An 18,123-nucleotide genomic window follows, 5' to 3' on the forward strand; every position below is an offset into this window, starting at 1 on the left:
TATTTTCTACTTTCCTTCCAAAGTTAAGGTTGGCTTTCTCGACCTCAAAAGTGGAAAGAAGATATAACACCCAATAACCACACTGTGCAGGTTAAACATCATAGGACAGAAGCATTACTTCCTGAAAATTATTCTCTCTCTCATCAAAGAGATTACTACCATTTGAAAGTGGAATGCATGATATTGTTTCACTGAGAATTTACCAGAAATTGTAGAAAACATTCTTGATTATAAATGGTAAAAGGAATTAAAATACAACACTATAGCACACTTTAATATGGAGAACTATACTTTTTAAAATATATATATTCTAGCTCTACTATGAGTGTATTTTTTTTAATTTTTAGAAAGCAGTATTTGAAAATAAATTAATTACATATGAATTCAAAATGTGCCTGATTCACAAGTCGAAACATTTAATGGCCCCCTTTTTTCTCTCCATTGAATATCTTGCTTAACTTTTCATTTAGCATGATACATATTTGTTAAACTACAATAAAAATATCTATTAAATAAGATATAAAATTAGTACATTAAATTTTTTTTTTTTTTGAGGAAAATTAGCCCTGAGCTAACATCTGTTGCCAATCCTCCTCTTTTTTTGCTGAGCAAGATTGGCCCTGGGCTAACATCTATGCCCATCTTCCTCTACTTTATATGGGACGCCGCCACAGCATGGCTTGATAAGCAATGTGTAGGTCCGTGCCCATTATCCAAACCTGTGAACCCCGGGCCACCAAAGTGGAACCTGTGAACTTAACCACTGTGCTGCCAGGCCGGCCCCAGTGCATTAAAGTTTTGCTTCACAGAAGATAATAATGGAGCTAGAAATAAAAATTTGTTTTCTTCTCCTTATCCAATATAATTTTAAATGATGTACATCTAAAATATTAAATATTTTTTGAAACATATACACATTTTTTTTTTATATCTTTACTATGCAGCTTTCAGCTGATTTATTTTTACTGGCCCTCAATTTTTGGCCTCATAAAACTATAAATAGCTAGAGAGGAGAGTTTGAAATGGGATGTATTTGGTGGTTCTGATGTTCTACTTCAATAAACAACAGTTTCTCAAGCTAAAACACACAAATGTTGGTGTCTGATGACAATTCCTTAGTCCCAATAATTTTTCTCTGGCTCTGTCTTGTCTTTTTTCAGCAGTTAAGAAACTGGAATAAATGACTGAAAGGAATAACACCAGTGTGATGGAATTCATTCTGTTGGGCTTTTCAGTCCACAGAGAGATTGAAATCATTCTCTTTCTGCTCATTTTAGTGATATATACTCTAACTTTGGCAGGGAATGTTGGGATGATTTCATTAATCCGATTGGATTCTCGGCTGCACACACCCATGTACTTTTTTCTAAGTAATCTGGCCTTCGTAGACCTATGTTACTCCTCATCAATAGCCCCAAAGTTCCTGGAGACCCTCCTGACCAAGCACAGGTCTGTATCTTTCTACGCATGTGAGCACAGCTGGGCTTTTTCCTGAGCTTCGTGATATCAGAGATGCTCCTTCTTGCAGTAATGGCTTATGATCGCTATGTGGCCATCTGCAATCCTCTTCTCTACATGGTGATCATGTCCCAAAAGGTGTGTATGCAGCTGGTAATGGGTTCCTACTTACACAGCTTTTCTGTTGCTTTGCTCCACACAATAGTTACTTTCCAACTGGTCTACTGTGGCCCCAATATCATCAATCACTTCTATTGTGACGACGTCCCTTTGATGGCCCTTGCCTGCTCAGACACCAGCCTCAAAGAAACCTTGATTTTCATCTTTGCTGGATTCAACATGATCAGCTCTTTGGCCACTGTCTTTATTTCTTACTTATACATTGTGACTGCCATTTTGCGAATCCAATCTACAGAAGGGAGGCGCAAAGCTTTCTCAACTTGTGTTTCTCATCTGACCGCCGTGACTATATTCTATGGGACTCTGATCTTCATGTATCTGCAACCAAAGTCAAACCATTCCCTTGACACAGACAAAATGGCCTCTGTGTTCTATACAATAGTCATTCCCATGTTGAACTCCATGATCTACAGCTTGAGGAACCAAGAGGTAAAAAATGCCTTGAGAAAAGCCTTTGAAAAATGTTATGTCCTGTCTCTAAAAAACTTTAAGAAGTGACTTGGAATAATGCCTCACTTGGAACAATGCCACATGTAGATATGCTGTTTTAATAATCTTTTGATAGAGTAATACATTTTTACCATTCTTTATACGAGTAAAGTTATTTTGTACATAAGTTCTATTTTTTATATAGTCTGTAATAAGATGAAATGTCTAAAGGGGTAAAATTTAAATTTTTAACAAATCGCTGCTGTTTGGATATGTAACACTGATAGCTATGACCTGGGTATATCCTATTCAACTGACAATAAGATTTATCTGCTCATTTCAAAAGTGTTTCTGTTTTGTAAATTAGTGGAGGACAGAGAAAGAGGCAAGGGAGCAGATGAAATAAGTTTCTTATCCATCCCGCTGTCATTTTATGCTATAGCCAGCTCCTCAACTGTACCCTGTTAACCTTCATTCTTCCCTCTGCTTCTGACCACCACTAGATTCACTACCTACAACTCCCTGAAATTACGCTATCATTAGGTCCATTGAAAACATGTCATTTTTCACTATGAAGATCTGAGTCAGGATTAGTTTTTGGAAAGCCATACTCCCTTTTATTACCCTATCAAAGCAAAAAAGCAGACCTATCCTTAAATTTGTTAGCCAAAGCTATACTGTACAAAGGTCCATTGAAATTTGGGGATATGAGGAAATTACAATGGGTTGGGGGACAGGAAGGCATAGTTTAGAACAAAGTGATAAATATAGTTGTCCAATTCCAAGAATGTAGCTCTACATTGGGGTGATTATAAAGCAGCATAATCCAGAACCCACTTAAACCTTCAACTATAATGTAACAGACATTTTTTCACCTATAAATTCAAATGTTCAATGTCTACTATGTGCTTGACATTGTGTACCATCCTTAGAGAGCCAAAACAAACACATTCCCTGCATGATACTGCTTAATGGTTTGGTAGAAGAGGCAGATATCTATCAAATAATTACAAAAATAAATGTTTAATTTCAATATGAGTTAGTGAGACTCAGAGAGAGCTAAAGTGTCAGAAGTGGGTGATTAAGACAGTTAATGCGCAACCAAGGCAAAAATTCCAGTAGCGTGAGCTACTGACCACAAGTACCTTGTGGAGTCCTTCAAGTGTAGGAAAATTGCATCAGGCCCTTAGGATAACACGGGCATATGTGGGATAAGGCAGTACCACTTTGGAAAAGAAATATCTTAAGCCTGTTAAAAAGAAATAAGGGACAAATTATCAGTCCTAATTCTTTTTTTTTGTGAAGCCCAGCAGACTCTAGTGCAAATATCACTTCTGCATCACTAGTCTCCCAATGTGTCATGACAGGCTTAAGTTTGGCTTGGATACACAGTTTAGGCTTTCAATCTGACGTGCTTCATCCCTGGGATACTGATACTGTAGGATGAATTTATCTTCCACAATTTATCACTCTTAGTGTTTAATATAATCTCCATAACCATTCTGAATGATGGTGCAAAATGAGTAAATAAGTCAGTAAGCAAATAAAATGAACGCAATTTGGACTGTTTCCCTGCTTACAATGACCCTTCTGAGAATCTCCCTCCTCCACAGAGGTGAAATGTGATATCCATTGTTGTACTAGTGTCTCTACCCTTATAAGCACAGTATCTTGGAGTGATCACATGATTGAGGATAAGCCAATCAGATGTCTTTCAAGGGAGTTGGAAATTGCAATCCTGTAATTCTAGTGAGTCTCAACTGATCACTTAATCTTAGGTTAAGTGCATTCTGGAGCTGAGGTTTCCATTGTAGATGTCGCTGTGCACTGAGAAACAGATACTAGTCTATAGAGAAAAATAAATTTCAACAAGAGAAATCCATGGGCTCAAAAAATGAAAGAAGGTGGCTGTCTTTGTTTCTACAGTGTCCAAGGCCCAAGTACTGGTTTCTTGTGAAGCCTAGTTACATTTTCTGCTCTTGTGTCTCGTAAAATACCACTGTAATTTTATTAAAAAAGAAAAAAAAAACTTGCCTGTTATTTATTTTTATTAAGTCATTTTGAGTGGTTTCTGTAGCATTAAATTAAAACAATGTTTTTTTCTGTAAGTGCTAATTCAAAACCGCAGGAGTTTCCATCGTGAAATCTGAAACTCGCCTCCACAGAAGAAGGGCAAAGAGAGACCAAAGAAAGAGGCAGATCAATCCAGATTGGTAGGTGGCAGTTGTAATAAACAAGGGAATTTACATACGAGGCTTGTCTTGGGCAGCTGCAAGACCAGGAGATCTCTGCAGCCATCCGCCACAATCCTAAAGTTTATATAGAGACCTTACCTGGGCTCAGTTGCATACACCATCCAGATGGTTTCAACGACACCTTACTATCTCAAGGCTATGTCCTTGGAAGAGTTCCCACCATGGGAACGGTGAGTGGAACATACATTCCAGGACAGAGGAGGGTGAGGAACCTCTAATTGCCCAGGTCCAGCTGACGGGGCACGTGGCAGTCACGTCCTCTGCATGACCTCCTCCAAAAATGAGACAAGTAGAAGGTGAATGGATTCTGAAATCAATGTACTTAATTATAAGACTGTGCTACTGTGACCTATGTACTGTAATAGGTATTAGAATGGATCTAGAGACCCAGGAAATATATTTTGACAATGAAGTCATGAACAATAAACAATGAACAAAATGAACAATGAAAAAAATGAAGTTCATTATAAATGAACAAAACGAAACCATGCTGAGGGTAAGTGCCAGGGTTACCTATGAGCCCTTTCCTATCATGAGCTGATACTCCCTTTTTATTCTGTCGTTCCTGCTATCATCTCAACAAAAGGCTCACAATTCAGATCCAGGCATGACCAGTAATCAAAATCTGTCTGCAATCAAGTTATGGCATCTCAGTGACACAAAAAGAAGTTAGTTCTTAGAATCTTAGGGTCTTGAGTTCACACCTAAGTTTTATCAATTCTAGCTAAGTGACATTAGGTAATGTCTCTGTCGTCTTAAAAAACACCTCTGAGTGGTGGAAAAAAGATGAGAATTTTGCTTTGACTTGACTCACTTCTGGGTGAGTGGTACTCATAAAGCTCAGGAACTCAAAGTTGGTTCTATTCCAGAATTACAGTTCATTGAGCAATGCAGGAAGCACATTGGATATCTGAGTTCCCTCCAAATCTGTTTGAATATTATATGACTAATTGACCAATAGTATAACAACAGAGACTTTCACAACAGACTTACCAAATTTTCAGTCTCACTTGAATCAGTTAATAGTCTTGGAAAGTTGCAGAAATTACTGAACTCTAAAAAAGTTAAAAAAATATTTAAACCCCATGGGAAGTAGTGCCCGATAGGCAGATAGTACCCCAAAATGCTGCTTCATTTTATATATGTTTAGAGATATAATTGTATATAATATATACATATAATATACTATATAATATGTATACAGTAACTATATATACATGCATACGATAGGCAGAGGAGTGTATGTGTATGTGTGTGTGTGTGAAATTGTGGTGACTTGTGATAGAGTTGTGCTTTCTGTATTTTAGTTATTATTATGCTTCATGATTTTTCCTACATTGGCATATAGCATTTATTATTTGCTTAGCATATTTTTATTAAATTGACTCACAACTTTATTGAAATAAATCTGAAAACAAAACTTTATATAACCGCTGCAAATGAGAAAAATCTGCCAATCACCATAAATAGAAAATAACAAAAATATAAACACTCATTTAAAATAACCAAATGAGTAATATATAAAATTATATTATGTATTGTATTTTGGGAAATATTTGCAAAAGAAATTATTGCATAGAAGTTAATGAGAAGTCTATGATAACCAGGTTAGTTTAAATCATTCAAATTACCTTAGTATAGGTTTTATGGTTAAGTTTAGATTTTAAGTTTATGTGAAGACATAAATATTGTCCCATTAAACTATGTATTTTAAAATTATTTTTACATCTGCCTCATCCTACTCCAAGAACACCATTAAAGCAACAATGAGGTCTTTTAAGTGGATACAAATGGTATAAGTTCTGGAGAGAAAGCAATGTGTTACAATTATGACTTTCAAGCTCTTAATTTGATTTCTTTTTGGGGAGAGTGAGCACCATAGCAGAGAAATCTATCTTGAAAGTCATGATTGTCAATTGCCGAGCCCACAAACTCGAGAAAGGAAAACGTTTTTGTTGCTGCTTTTTTTTGGTTTTGCCTGTTTTGTAATTCCAAAGCATAACACTAAACAGGTAAGAGAAGAGCACAGAGCTTATACAGTACACTGAAAATTGGGGAAGAACTCATAATGATAAAAGAGCCATTTTCATGACCACAAGTAGTAAAGGTGCAAACTGAGATTGGCAGGCAATGTAAGATTTAAAGGCTATTGAATGTTTGAGAAGGGTTCTTTTCCCCCTTCCTCTAGGTAGCATATCACAATCAGGCGAGGTTGTTTCAAAACCAGACAGGTACCAAAAGAACATTCAGATACGTTTGAAGAACAGAAACGACGACAGAGTATAGCCCCAGACACTAAAAAAATGTCTCACAGAAAAACCAGAGTTCCAAAATGGCAACAAAACAGTAATGTATTAGTTTCATCAGCCTGCCTTAACAAAGTACTGTAGACTTGGTGGCATCAAACAATAAAGATTTATTCTCTCATAATTCTGGAATCTAAAAGTCTGAAGTCAAGGCATTAGCAGGACCATGCTCCCTCTGAAGCTCTAGGGTAGGATCCTTCCTTGCCTCTTCCAGCTTCTGGTAGCCCCAGGCCTTCCTTGGCTTGTGGCAGCATGACTCCAATCTCTGCCTCCGTCTTCACATGGCCATCTTCCCTCTGTGTCTGTGTCCAAACGTCCTTCTTATAAGGATACCAGTCATATTGGATTAACAGGCCACCCTACTCCAATATGACCTCATCTTAACTAGTTATATCTGCACTGACTTTATTTCCAAATAATGTCATTCTGAGATGCTTGGGATTAGGACTGCAACATACCTTTTTGGGGGACACAATTCAACCCATAATAAGTAACAATAGCTAAAGATGTACATTGGCTAAAATGTTTGATGGAAGCTCACTTAGTCTATACCTACAAATACATTGCAAAGAAAATGGCTAAGAATTCCTAAGACCAAGAAAGCATCTTCTAAGTATCTGAAAATGCTAGTGGAAAGAAGTGGCCTAGAAGTTGGGACAAAAAGGATTGATGGCCAATTAATGTGACAATTGGAGACCACGACAAGCCCAAGGACTTATCAAGCAATGAGGCAAAAGAGATATACCCTAATATCTAAGACCAGAAGGTTGAGTTTTTACTTCCTTCTGGTTTATACAGAGCATCAGAGGCACTTCACTCAGTACCAGGAAAATAGGCAGGCATCTGAGGAGACTTGATCATCCTCAAAGCAAAATTTGCCTTAGGAAGTAGTAGGACGCAGAGGTGAGATGCCAAGGATCATATTTCTGGAAAGTATTATAAGAACACTTGGAGGGAGGATTAGGATTCTGGCTAAGTGTTGTTACAAGTGAACCCCCAAAATATGTGACTTAATAAGATAGAAATTTATTCCTTTTTCAGTCAAAAGTGTGAGTGAGAGTTTTAGGTAAGGCAATTAGACCGTCAATATGTGACTTCTATGTATGGGTCTAGGGCAACCATTTCAGTGATAACGTTTTCAAGGGGAAGGGGGAGGAAAAAGTCCAGGTCTAGTGGCTTTGACCTTGAGGAGATAACTCTTAGGTTTTACACATAACTTTCTACTGAGAGCTCACTGCCAAAACTTCATAACAAGGTTATATACTTTACTAGGAAGGGAAGATGAGAACTATGGTCAATAGCTGGATGGCCAGTGCTTTATTTCCAAAAGGAAAAATGAAACAGTAGAGACTGAGGAATATCTGCCATAAGGATCCCAGAAAATAGGGTCTTAGAACGTCACGTGATAATGCCAGTCTCTGTGAGAGCAGTTGTTCCTTGAGCAGCCCTACTATTTGTTCTCGACATTAACTATTTAGAAGCAAATGTGGGTGGTTCAAAATCAAAAGGCTTTGTTAATATAGTTTCCAATACCAACCAATGGTACCCTCTCCTCCCGCTCAGAATCTGAAGTTATGAAAGACAACTCCACTCTCCCCACCATCTGTCTTTCTTCAGATCCACTTAAGGGATAATAGCCCATAGTTAATTAGTAAATTAGCCTGAGTAACAACACTCCGTGTGAATTAGTCCATCTTGCCAGTGACTTTACCACCATTATATGCTAATTCTCAGTCCTCCTGCACCTACTCAATTGTGCATCCCCTTTAATTGGATTAGCAATTACTCAAAAATAAACTCGCTCATCAGGAATCATTTCTAATTCCCATTTGTCTTTATGCTGGTAAGTTAGCAGGAGTAATCAATGGTAGACAAATTTGTACTCTACCTCTAGCAAGAATGGAAGGTAGAATAAGTATGCTTAGATGCACCAATCTAGATAAATTGAACAGTAAGCTTTCGAGGATTTTCAACCAGGCCCAAATGGGGTACTATTTTGAACTGTATTGATCAAATCTGAATGCCTGATCAACACAATAACATTTAGTTATAGAGTGCTTCTTATCTGGTAGATCCATTCTAGGCACTGAAAGTTTGATTTAAGATGCTAAATGTAGAACCAAAGAATGCAACATTAGTGAGAAGAAACTGGAATCAAACAATAGTTTCAAATCATTATCAACCAAAGGTTTAATAGAACATTGTACTATGGCCAAAGTTCAGATTTTAAATATCAGAAAACTCATACTGGTTCATTTTTTTATTACGAGGAGGACAGGAAAGCCAATTTTCAGAGTATTTCACCCTTTTAACAAAAAGAAATGTATACCAGAATCCAAACAAAGGAGTAGAGTTAAGATAATTAAATGGATTATTAAAAGACAAACATTGCTAACTATTGAACAATGCATACTGAGGACAAATCTTGTGATTGTATTGAGACTGTAGTTAAAAATTCTCAATACAATTTCATTTTCTAAAATCCATGTATGTATAAACACTACGGAACACTTTAGGTAAGTCAAGGTCCATCAACATCCTGTAGTCACAGAAAAGAGACAAATTCTTATTCTTTTTCTCATGAAATTACATATTTCATGTGAAATTTAGGTCGAGGAGCACGTGTATAGAGAAAATGTTCTAGGAAATCATGTTTGACTCCAAAAAGCGCACCTCAAAATTAACATTTCTTTATCTAAACTTATTTATAGGTTCCTCCAATAACTACACTTAGCGCAATTTTACATACACTGTGGATAACACTAATATGTCAGTTTCAATAATATGATTGCACATGTAGGATAAAGCAGGCTTAGTAATTAGAGTCCATTCATGGGGTAAAGCATCACTGTGTTAGATTGGACCTTTTAGTATATGGAAGTGTTGGCTTTAGAAAGTCCTTTTTGAGTTAGAACTTTTATGCCTGGATATTTGTAATAGGTAGCAACACAACGTAAAAATTTCTGTTGCAGTTTCACTTCCCCAAGTTTGCTTTGATGATTGCTTTGTTGACAGCCTCTTTCACATCCTTGTTTCTCAAACTGTAGATCATAGGATTCAGCATGGGAATCACTGCGGTATAAAACACAGCCACCATTTTCCCCTGCTCCACAGACTCCTCTGTGGGCCGCCTGAGATACATGAATATGAGAGTCCCATAAAACATGGTAACAGCTGTCAAGTGGGACCCACAAGTGGAGACTGCCTTTCTCCTCCCATCAGCAGAGCGCATGTGTAGCACAGCTACTACAATGAGAATATAGGAGACGAGGACCACTGAGAGAGAATATGTGAAATTAATTCCAGCAATCACAATCATTGTGTATTCTTTGATGTGGACCCCTCCACAGGCAATCTTGATGAGAGGAGGATCTGCACAATAGAAGTGGTTGATTTCAAAGTTTCCACAGAAGTACAAGCCATATGTCCATAATGTGCATATTAAACTCACAGAGAATCCTTAGACATAAGGCACAGAGATGAGGCGAACACAGACAGTCCTGGACATTTTACTGCCATAAAGTAAAGGGTTGCAGATGGCCATGTAGTGATCAAAGGCCATCACTGCCAAGATATAGACCTCCACATGGACAAGGGCAATGAAAAAATAACACTGCACCAAACACCCCACATAGGAAATGGTTTTTGTCTCTGATAATAAGTTTTCCAGCATTTTGGGGGTGACATTGGAAGAGAAACACACATCCACAAAAGACAAATGACTCAAGAAAAAGTACATAGGACTCTGAAGCTGGGGACTGATGCTGATCAGAATGATCATACCAATGTTCCCTAACAGAGTGATCATGTAAACTACTAGGAACACCACAAAAACGAAAACTTGAAGCTCCTGATGACTGGTCAACCCCAGAAGAATAAATTCTGTCACATCCGTGAAATTCGGCATTGCCTTTAAAAGACCAAATCTGGATTGCCTAAGGAGAAACAAAACTCATGAATGGCTTCGTTTTATTCTTGAAAATTTTGAGTCACATTTACCCTTATTCTAATTCAAATAATTTAAAAATCAATGCAGATTTTGCACAATGTCCAAGATAAGAATGTATAAGCATAATTGCTTCCTCTAATAAATCTTATATGTAGTCACTATCAATATTTATCAGTTTTCTACCAGTAAAATAAGCAATTACATTCATTGCTAACATATATTATTAAAATTAGACATTTATATTTTGCTAGATTATTACAATATGATATCATCACAGGGCTCAAATATGACTAAAACCAGACTAAGACTTGTCAGTGGTAATTCATGTTACAATCTAGTTATTGACATAGTTATCTTCCATGATGCCAGCATATGGTATCATATGCTTTCAACATATGAAATTCCTAGTCATATCTTATTTCGTTTAGCTAAACATTATGCTTGTTTGATAGCTACTACTCTGAGAGGTAAAGCGATTTAACAGCACAGGCTCTATCAGTTGTAAACTACAAGTGGTTCAATCACCTAGCATGCATTATCAACATTATGTCAGTGGATAAAGATCATAAGGCAAAGTTTACGGGATGTATTTTAATAACCATGGTGTCACATCAGATCATGCTGGTTTTTAGAACCAATCAATTCAATGCCTAATTATTATAGTCAAATTTAATGTCACTATAAGGAAATGGTTCCCAAACAATATTTTCTCCTTGTAATGCACATCCTCAGTTTACTTCTTCCAAGAAATAAAAACTTGACGTGAGATCATACGGATGTGTCTGTAGGATTAGACCCATCTTGGGAATTTAGCTCTCCATAGTAACAGTGTTTGAAGAATACATTACTGACTTATAATTTGGCATCTGTTTATAATTGCTTATATTAATTCATATTACAAATATTAAAGCACCTTATATCTCACATATATTTGTTATACCTAGAAATATTCTAAATTTTGGAAATATGAGGGTGAACAAAATATACAAGATTCTGGCTTGCATCATGCTCTCTTCTTGTTTAAAAGGGGTAAACAACAAACAAATATACAAATGAGATACGTTAGGGAATGGAGCTGCTATGACAAAAGTTCAGCATGCTAGTAAGATAAGAAATAGGGGGAGGTGATGTACAGAGAGAGTGATCAAATAAGATCTCTCTGAGGAGGTGACTGTTGAGTTAGTGAGAAGTAGCCAGCTACAGAGAAATATGAAGGAAGAAGGAAGTGCAAATGCCAAAGCTCAGAAGAGAAAATATCAGCTTGACATGTTGAAAAAGTGTTGCTAAAGATGTCCCTTTATATATTAAAAAGTGTATGAACTCTGTGATTGTATCATGGCCCCCTCCAATTAGTAGCAGGTGCATTTGGGAAGTTAAGCTCTATGAACTATTTTCTTACCCCTGAAATGCTTAATATAGGAATTGAACATACCATATATAAAATAAACTGAACACATAACACAGACACTAAAGTTTTATTTCAGAACTAAACTTCCCCTTAATATAGATTTCCATGATTATAGCTCATCTGTTTTGGCTCCTTTTAGGTGTGGAGATACTTTACCAGATGAGAGCTGCAGACTCTTGTTGTGATATAGAGCTAAGGGCAGAGATTTCCCTTTGTAAAGACTCCTGACCCCACTCCATGAACAGACAATTCTCTAATTAGCAGGGTTTGACTTGGGTTAATGGTACAACTATACTTTTTTAAGTATAAATCATATAAAACAGCATCAAGTCATCTAAGAAACATAAACTAATGCTTCTTCTCCAATATTGTTTCAGTCCCGATATGATGCATGTATTTCTCTGCTACACATAATCGTTTACTCCGTGGTAGTAGAGTTTGCCTCATTCATCTTGGAACTCTTTAAAATGCCTAGCTTAAATGTTACGTATAATGGATATTCAGGAATATTCACACATATGACTTTTTTTTCAGGTGCCTTGACCTCTATCTGCTTCATATACCACATTACAATATTGTAATATTATTAAAACTATCTAAGAAAGATTCTTCTAGTGACAACATTCTAAACTTTATGATATTAGTGAGAATAGCTAATTTTTACTGATTGCCAGCTAAATTTTTTGCATAGAAAGGTCTTATGAAATAAGGTCTATTAGCATCATCACCTTACAAATGAGGAAACTGACGCACTGAAAGACTAAGAAGGTCTCCCTGGGTCAGATATCTACCATATTGGGATGCAAATCAATTAATTTAACTCTAGTCTTCTACCCTTAATAACCTTATATTGCTCTCTCTTGATAGCCTATTACTCTATTTCTCCACATTTAAAATTCAGTTCGATTAGCCTCCAGATAGAACAAAATTATCGTGTTATAATTTTATATTTCATCTTTGATGAATTAGAAAAGCTGTATGTGTCTCTAGAATGGCTGAATGTATCCATAGAGACAGTGGACCACTGTTCTCCCTATCACTTCCAAGGTTAGGTGATCCCATAGCCCTGGGCTCAGATGACCGAGTGACTTCTGAGTTAGAGCCAATTTATTATATAGATGTGCATCACTTATCAAAAAAATTGAGAATATAGAATGTCTAACTTACAAATAAAAACAAAATTCATTTTTATTAACCCTCAGGAATTTCCTATGAAGAAAACAGGAAAGATATAATTACTGGTCCAATTATTCTTATTGATGCAATATCCTCGACTCCATTCGCATATAATTTAAAACAACAATGTGATGTACACCTGAAATTTATACAATATTGTAGATCAATATTACTGCAATAAACAAACAAACAAAAAAAGACAACAATGTGAAAATCACTGGTCTTTGTAGAAAAGAGTGAAAGGGTAAAAAACGGGGAATAGAAATTTTTGTAAATCCCCATTGTAACAAGCTCATTCTTAAGAGGTTTTGAATAAACTCTGGATAGAAATAAAAATATTTCCGAGTAATATGATTTCACACAAGAAAACACTGTAATAACAATAAGACTACAAATAAGGCCTCATTCTTCTCTTCAAAATAAGGATAAAAATTAAAAGATTTGACTGCACTCATCTGCTTTGCAAAGAGTAAAGAATTTGCAGACCTACCTTCAGCAGAGGAGAACAGCAAATGGTAATTTCTCACTATATATACTAGACTCTTGAACACTGAGAGCATTACAGGCATCTCCCCAAGGAACTATCCAGGTAATTATGAAAGAAATAATGACTGAAATTCTAGAAACATCTCAGGGGTAGGAGAAGTTAAGCAGTGTTCATGAGAAGAATTATTATTATAATAAAATTGAGAAATCAAAATTCTTGATATCACACAATAATCTCTCACCTTCATATGGGTTCTGCCCTCTTTCATTCACCTTTGGCAATTATGCATCTCAGGGAAATATTCTTAGTTTGCATCATATAAAATTTCAGTCAGCGACTTTCTTTTCTGTTGTGCCACAGTTCTAATAAGCACCATCTCTCAGGACATCCCATCACACAATGCATGTCCCATGCGTATCATGGTCGCTTTAAAGACGTCAGATGCATCAACAGTATAAATCACTTGGAAACATCTAGGGAGAATGAGTACAAGTAGAAGTCATTGGTGAAGTAGTCAATTGTAGTAGAATGATTTGTCTCCCTGAATTTAGGCTTTTCTGGGAGTCAGCAGAGCATTGACTTTGAAGTCAGATAGATCAGGAATCAAACCTTGGCTCTATCACTTTACACAACCCTGGGTAATCACAATTCTCAGCCTCAATACTCATCTCTAGAATGGGGAAACAGCCATCTTACAATGTGACGTGATGGTCTCAGATAATATAGGGGTAACTCTGTGCCATGCCTGTCTCATATGAAGCACTCAAAAAAATTGAAATTATTTGTGCATTTTCACCTCAAATCAGTTTACAATTATGATCTCACCACCTCTATAGAATTGTGATTAACATTATCCCTATAATGAAGAATAAAATATGCATATGTAAAATAACTGTAAAGTTACGTTTTTTGACCAAGTTTAGATAGCTACCAAGTTAAAAAACCAGAATGCCAACCTGGGTTGTTCACAAACTCCAAACTATATACTACCTCAATTTAGTCTGGAAGGTTCACAGAACTGTGCTCAGGCAAAGTTTTCTCTGCATTGTTCAGTGCCCATGTACCCAGAACTCCTGAGTCCCTTCTCACTTATTAGGGGAAAAGTACATCTGGTAAACTCATTGGCATCAGGTTATTGTGATGTAATGCTCATTCTTTCAAGAAAGTATAGCTTTGAAAGGAAGAAAGACTGTGTTTGCATGTGTGTGTGTGTGTGTGTTTGTGTGTGTGTGTTAGAGAGAGAGAGCAAGAAAGAGAGAGTGACATAGACAGTTAATACCACTTTATACGGGAGATCTTAAATATAAGGAATTTGATACATAAAAAAATGTAACAATAAAATCTATTTTAAAAAGTATCTTACAGAGATATCCTGAATTTTCAACAAATGCAAAACTGCTTTATGCTCTGCCAAAGCATCTAGACTCATGGAAATTATCAACTTCAGAAACCTTGGAGATCAGAGACTAGAATCTAAATATTAATTGGATGAACGGCAAAAAGTGACTTATCCAAGGTCATCCACACATTAGTTTGAAATTTGTAAACTCAAACCAGGAATATGATTTAACCTTTCACCTTGGCATCATCACTCTTCATATACATTAAAATAACTATACAAAAAATAAGTAGGGAAGGCATTTTGCCTTTGAAAAAAAGAGGTAACAAAGGTCATCCAAATCCACCTGCTAACAGACTACAAAGCATTAAAATGTTTAAAACCGTATTTTGAAATTTATAAGTAACCAGGAACTAATTTGGCATGTCAAGTGTTCGATAAATGATGAATCAACGGTTTTACTGCCCAAACAAATAACTTTTATTTCAACTCAAAAGTAACATTATGTTAGATCTTAAGGTCTTTAGGGGGTTTAAGTTTTGCAACTATAGACACAGGAATATAATTGAATCTAAATTAGCAATGTGTTTATATGCAAATAGCTTTGAAGTGTTGCCCATGATATCTGTGTGTATAAGAAAAGAATTCATAGTTATTTCTAATTTCCCTTGAGGAAAATAAAAATTCCAAAATGGACGAAGAAGAACATTTTTTTCTCATATTGCATCAATTTTGTTTTATAGTTACAAATTTGCAGATAAACTCGTAATTACTTAAAAGTGTAATTTAAATGTGTGTATTACATTTTAATTATGTATTTTCTGCAACAAAGAGTTGCACAAAAGTGATACCAAACTGTGTTAACATGTTATGGCAAGACGTGATATTTTCAACAACAATTAGACCATTCTAAATACTTTATTTCTTTCAAATACAAAAATTATTTTAAAATATTTAATTTCTATATCTTAGTCACAGATGTGCAAAATACTTCATACGACTATCAATTTAATTTATTAAAGGAAACCTGGAGAGCCATGCTTTCAAAATGGCGTATCCCTTCACTAATTCCACCTGCTCTTCATTCAGAAGGAAGACATTGGCAGGGCACATGACACGTGCACAGTCTGGTCACTGGCAGCCTTGGAGCTGAAATACGGCAGTCACTGGAGTCTGTAAAGGAGAGACACTCACCATGCTGTGTCTCTTAAACACCAAAAATGTAAAAAAGAATTAAACTCATTATCATTGCTATTTTCAAAGTAGTACTCTCTGAACAGACTCACCCTTCACACTGAAAGAAGCATTAAACATTAATCTCATAACCATTGGAAAGACTATGATTTTATGGCCTCCTGCTAGACAACTAAATGAAATGTGTTATTATTTTTCTGCCACAAATTACTCTCTAAATGGGCAAATTGATAAGTACTTCTGAAATTCATCCTCTGCATTTGTGAATAAGAAAAACAGTCTTTTTGTTCTAGCTAAGTATTTGAAAAATTTCAGTTAACATACCCGTGAACTTTAGCTCAAATAACCTTTTCAATTAATTAATTTATTACTTTTTAATTAATCCTGTACTTACACCAGCAGGAATGGGACAATGTATTTTTTCTCTCAATTTGAGACTTTCTCTTGTAACTGAGCAATAAACAGTTGAAAAACAAATATTTATGAAACATAGGGGACAAAATTAACTCAGTTTTATTTTATTTTGTTAAACACTCTCTGGTGATCACTTTCTTCATGGCTTCTTTCACTTCCTTGTTCCTCAGACTATAGATCATGGGATTCAACATGGGGATCACTGTGGTATAAAACACAGCCACCATTTTCCCCTGCTCTACGGACTCCTCTGTGGGACGTCTGAGATACATAAAGATAAGAGTTCCATAAAATATGATGACAGCTGTCAAATGGGACCCACAGGTGGAAAAGGCCTTCCGCCTTCCTTCCGCTGAGTGCATCCGTAAAATGGCAATGAGAATAAACAGATATGAAATGATAACTATAGTCAGAGAATATGTGAAGTTAATGCCTGCAAGTATGATCATTGTATATTCTTTTACAAAGGTCCCAGCACAGGCTATTTTGATGAGAGGTGGGTCTGCACAGTAAAAGTGGTTGATCTCAATTTTCCCACAGAAGTACAAGCCATAAGTCCATAATGTTGCTGCCAGACTGGTCAGAAAACCATACATGTAAGGGAAAGAGATCAGTCGAATACAGACAAGCCTTGACATTTTGCTGCCATAGATCAGAGGCTTCCCAATTGCCATGTATCTATCAAAGGCCATCACAGCAAGAATAAAAATTTCTACATGGACAAGGGCAATAAAGAAGAAACACTGGATTAAACAACCAGCATAAGAAATAGTTTTTGTCTCTGATAACAGGTTTTCCAACATTTTAGGGGTGACATTGGAAGAAAACCACACATCAACGAATGACAAATGACTGAGGAAAAAGTACATGGGGCTATTAAGCTGTGGACTGACCTTAATTAACATGATCATGCCAATATTACCCACCATGGTGATAAGATAGACCACCAGGAAAATGATGAATAAGAGAACTTGCCATTCCCGATGGCTGGTTAGTCCCAAAAGAATAAACTCTGTCACATCGGTGAAATTAAACATTTTCTCTGTTCTAAGTCAATATTAGTTACAAATCTTGGTGATAACTAAAAGGAAATAAATTTTAAAGTCAAGTATTGATTATGTATTAATTTATATCTTTATCCATGCCCCCTTTCATTATTTCCTTAATTAAATACTTATGACTGCACTTTGCCATTCTTTTCAGTAAATCTTGTCTGACACTTGCTATATAACAGGCTCTCTGAAGTTTACTATGATGAATAAATACACAGGCCTTATTACACAACAGTTATACAAAATATTGTGATTGAAACATGCTAGTACTAAATACTGTGATTAGCCAAATTTACAAGACTACTCCTTAAACATCCCTTCTTTCCAACACTGGCATATTTGGTAGTTTCATATTTTAAGTTATTTGTGGAGGGTTATAGTTTTCTTTTTAACATCGCTCAAAAATAATTTTTACTTCAACTCTTTTTCATTATAAGCATATTCTCCATGATTAGAGATGGAAGCCACTTAATCAA

At 36.0% G+C, this 18,123-nt stretch overlaps 3 protein-coding genes across 3 annotated transcripts; 1 reads left to right on the forward strand and 2 right to left on the reverse strand.

Annotated features, from left to right (window-relative positions):
- Positions 1-1,180: 1,180 nt before the first annotated feature.
- On the forward strand, positions 1,181-2,136 carry LOC147911137 (olfactory receptor 8U3-like). Its single transcript, XM_087428518.1, is given in 2 exon segments — positions 1,181-1,469; positions 1,472-2,136. Coding segments are annotated over 2 exon segments (954 nt in total).
- A 7,466-nt stretch (positions 2,137-9,602) lies between these two features.
- LOC101404695 (olfactory receptor 5M9-like) lies at positions 9,603-10,555 on the reverse strand. The gene is given in 1 exon segment (XM_014779808.2): positions 9,603-10,555. A coding segment is annotated over 1 exon segment (933 nt). The 5' UTR covers positions 10,536-10,555.
- A 6,144-nt stretch (positions 10,556-16,699) lies between these two features.
- LOC106799992 (olfactory receptor 5M3) lies at positions 16,700-17,632 on the reverse strand. Its single transcript, XM_014779805.2, has one exon. It carries the CDS (start codon positions 17,630-17,632, stop codon positions 16,700-16,702), a length of 933 nt encoding a protein of 310 aa, XP_014635291.2.
- Between the last annotated feature and the right edge of the window lie 491 nt (positions 17,633-18,123).

Source organism: Ceratotherium simum, unplaced genomic scaffold (genome assembly GCF_057802395.1).
Source record: "Ceratotherium simum simum isolate JZ-2026a unplaced genomic scaffold, ASM5780239v1 HiC_scaffold_61, whole genome shotgun sequence".
Classification (NCBI taxonomy): domain Eukaryota; kingdom Metazoa; phylum Chordata; class Mammalia; order Perissodactyla; family Rhinocerotidae; genus Ceratotherium; species Ceratotherium simum.

Bases quoted from the DNA above. Each gene is read 5' to 3' on its own strand.
- LOC106799992 (XM_014779805.2), bottom strand. From the start codon at position 17,632: ATGTTTAATTTCACCGATGTGACAGAGTTTATTCTTTTGGGACTAACC.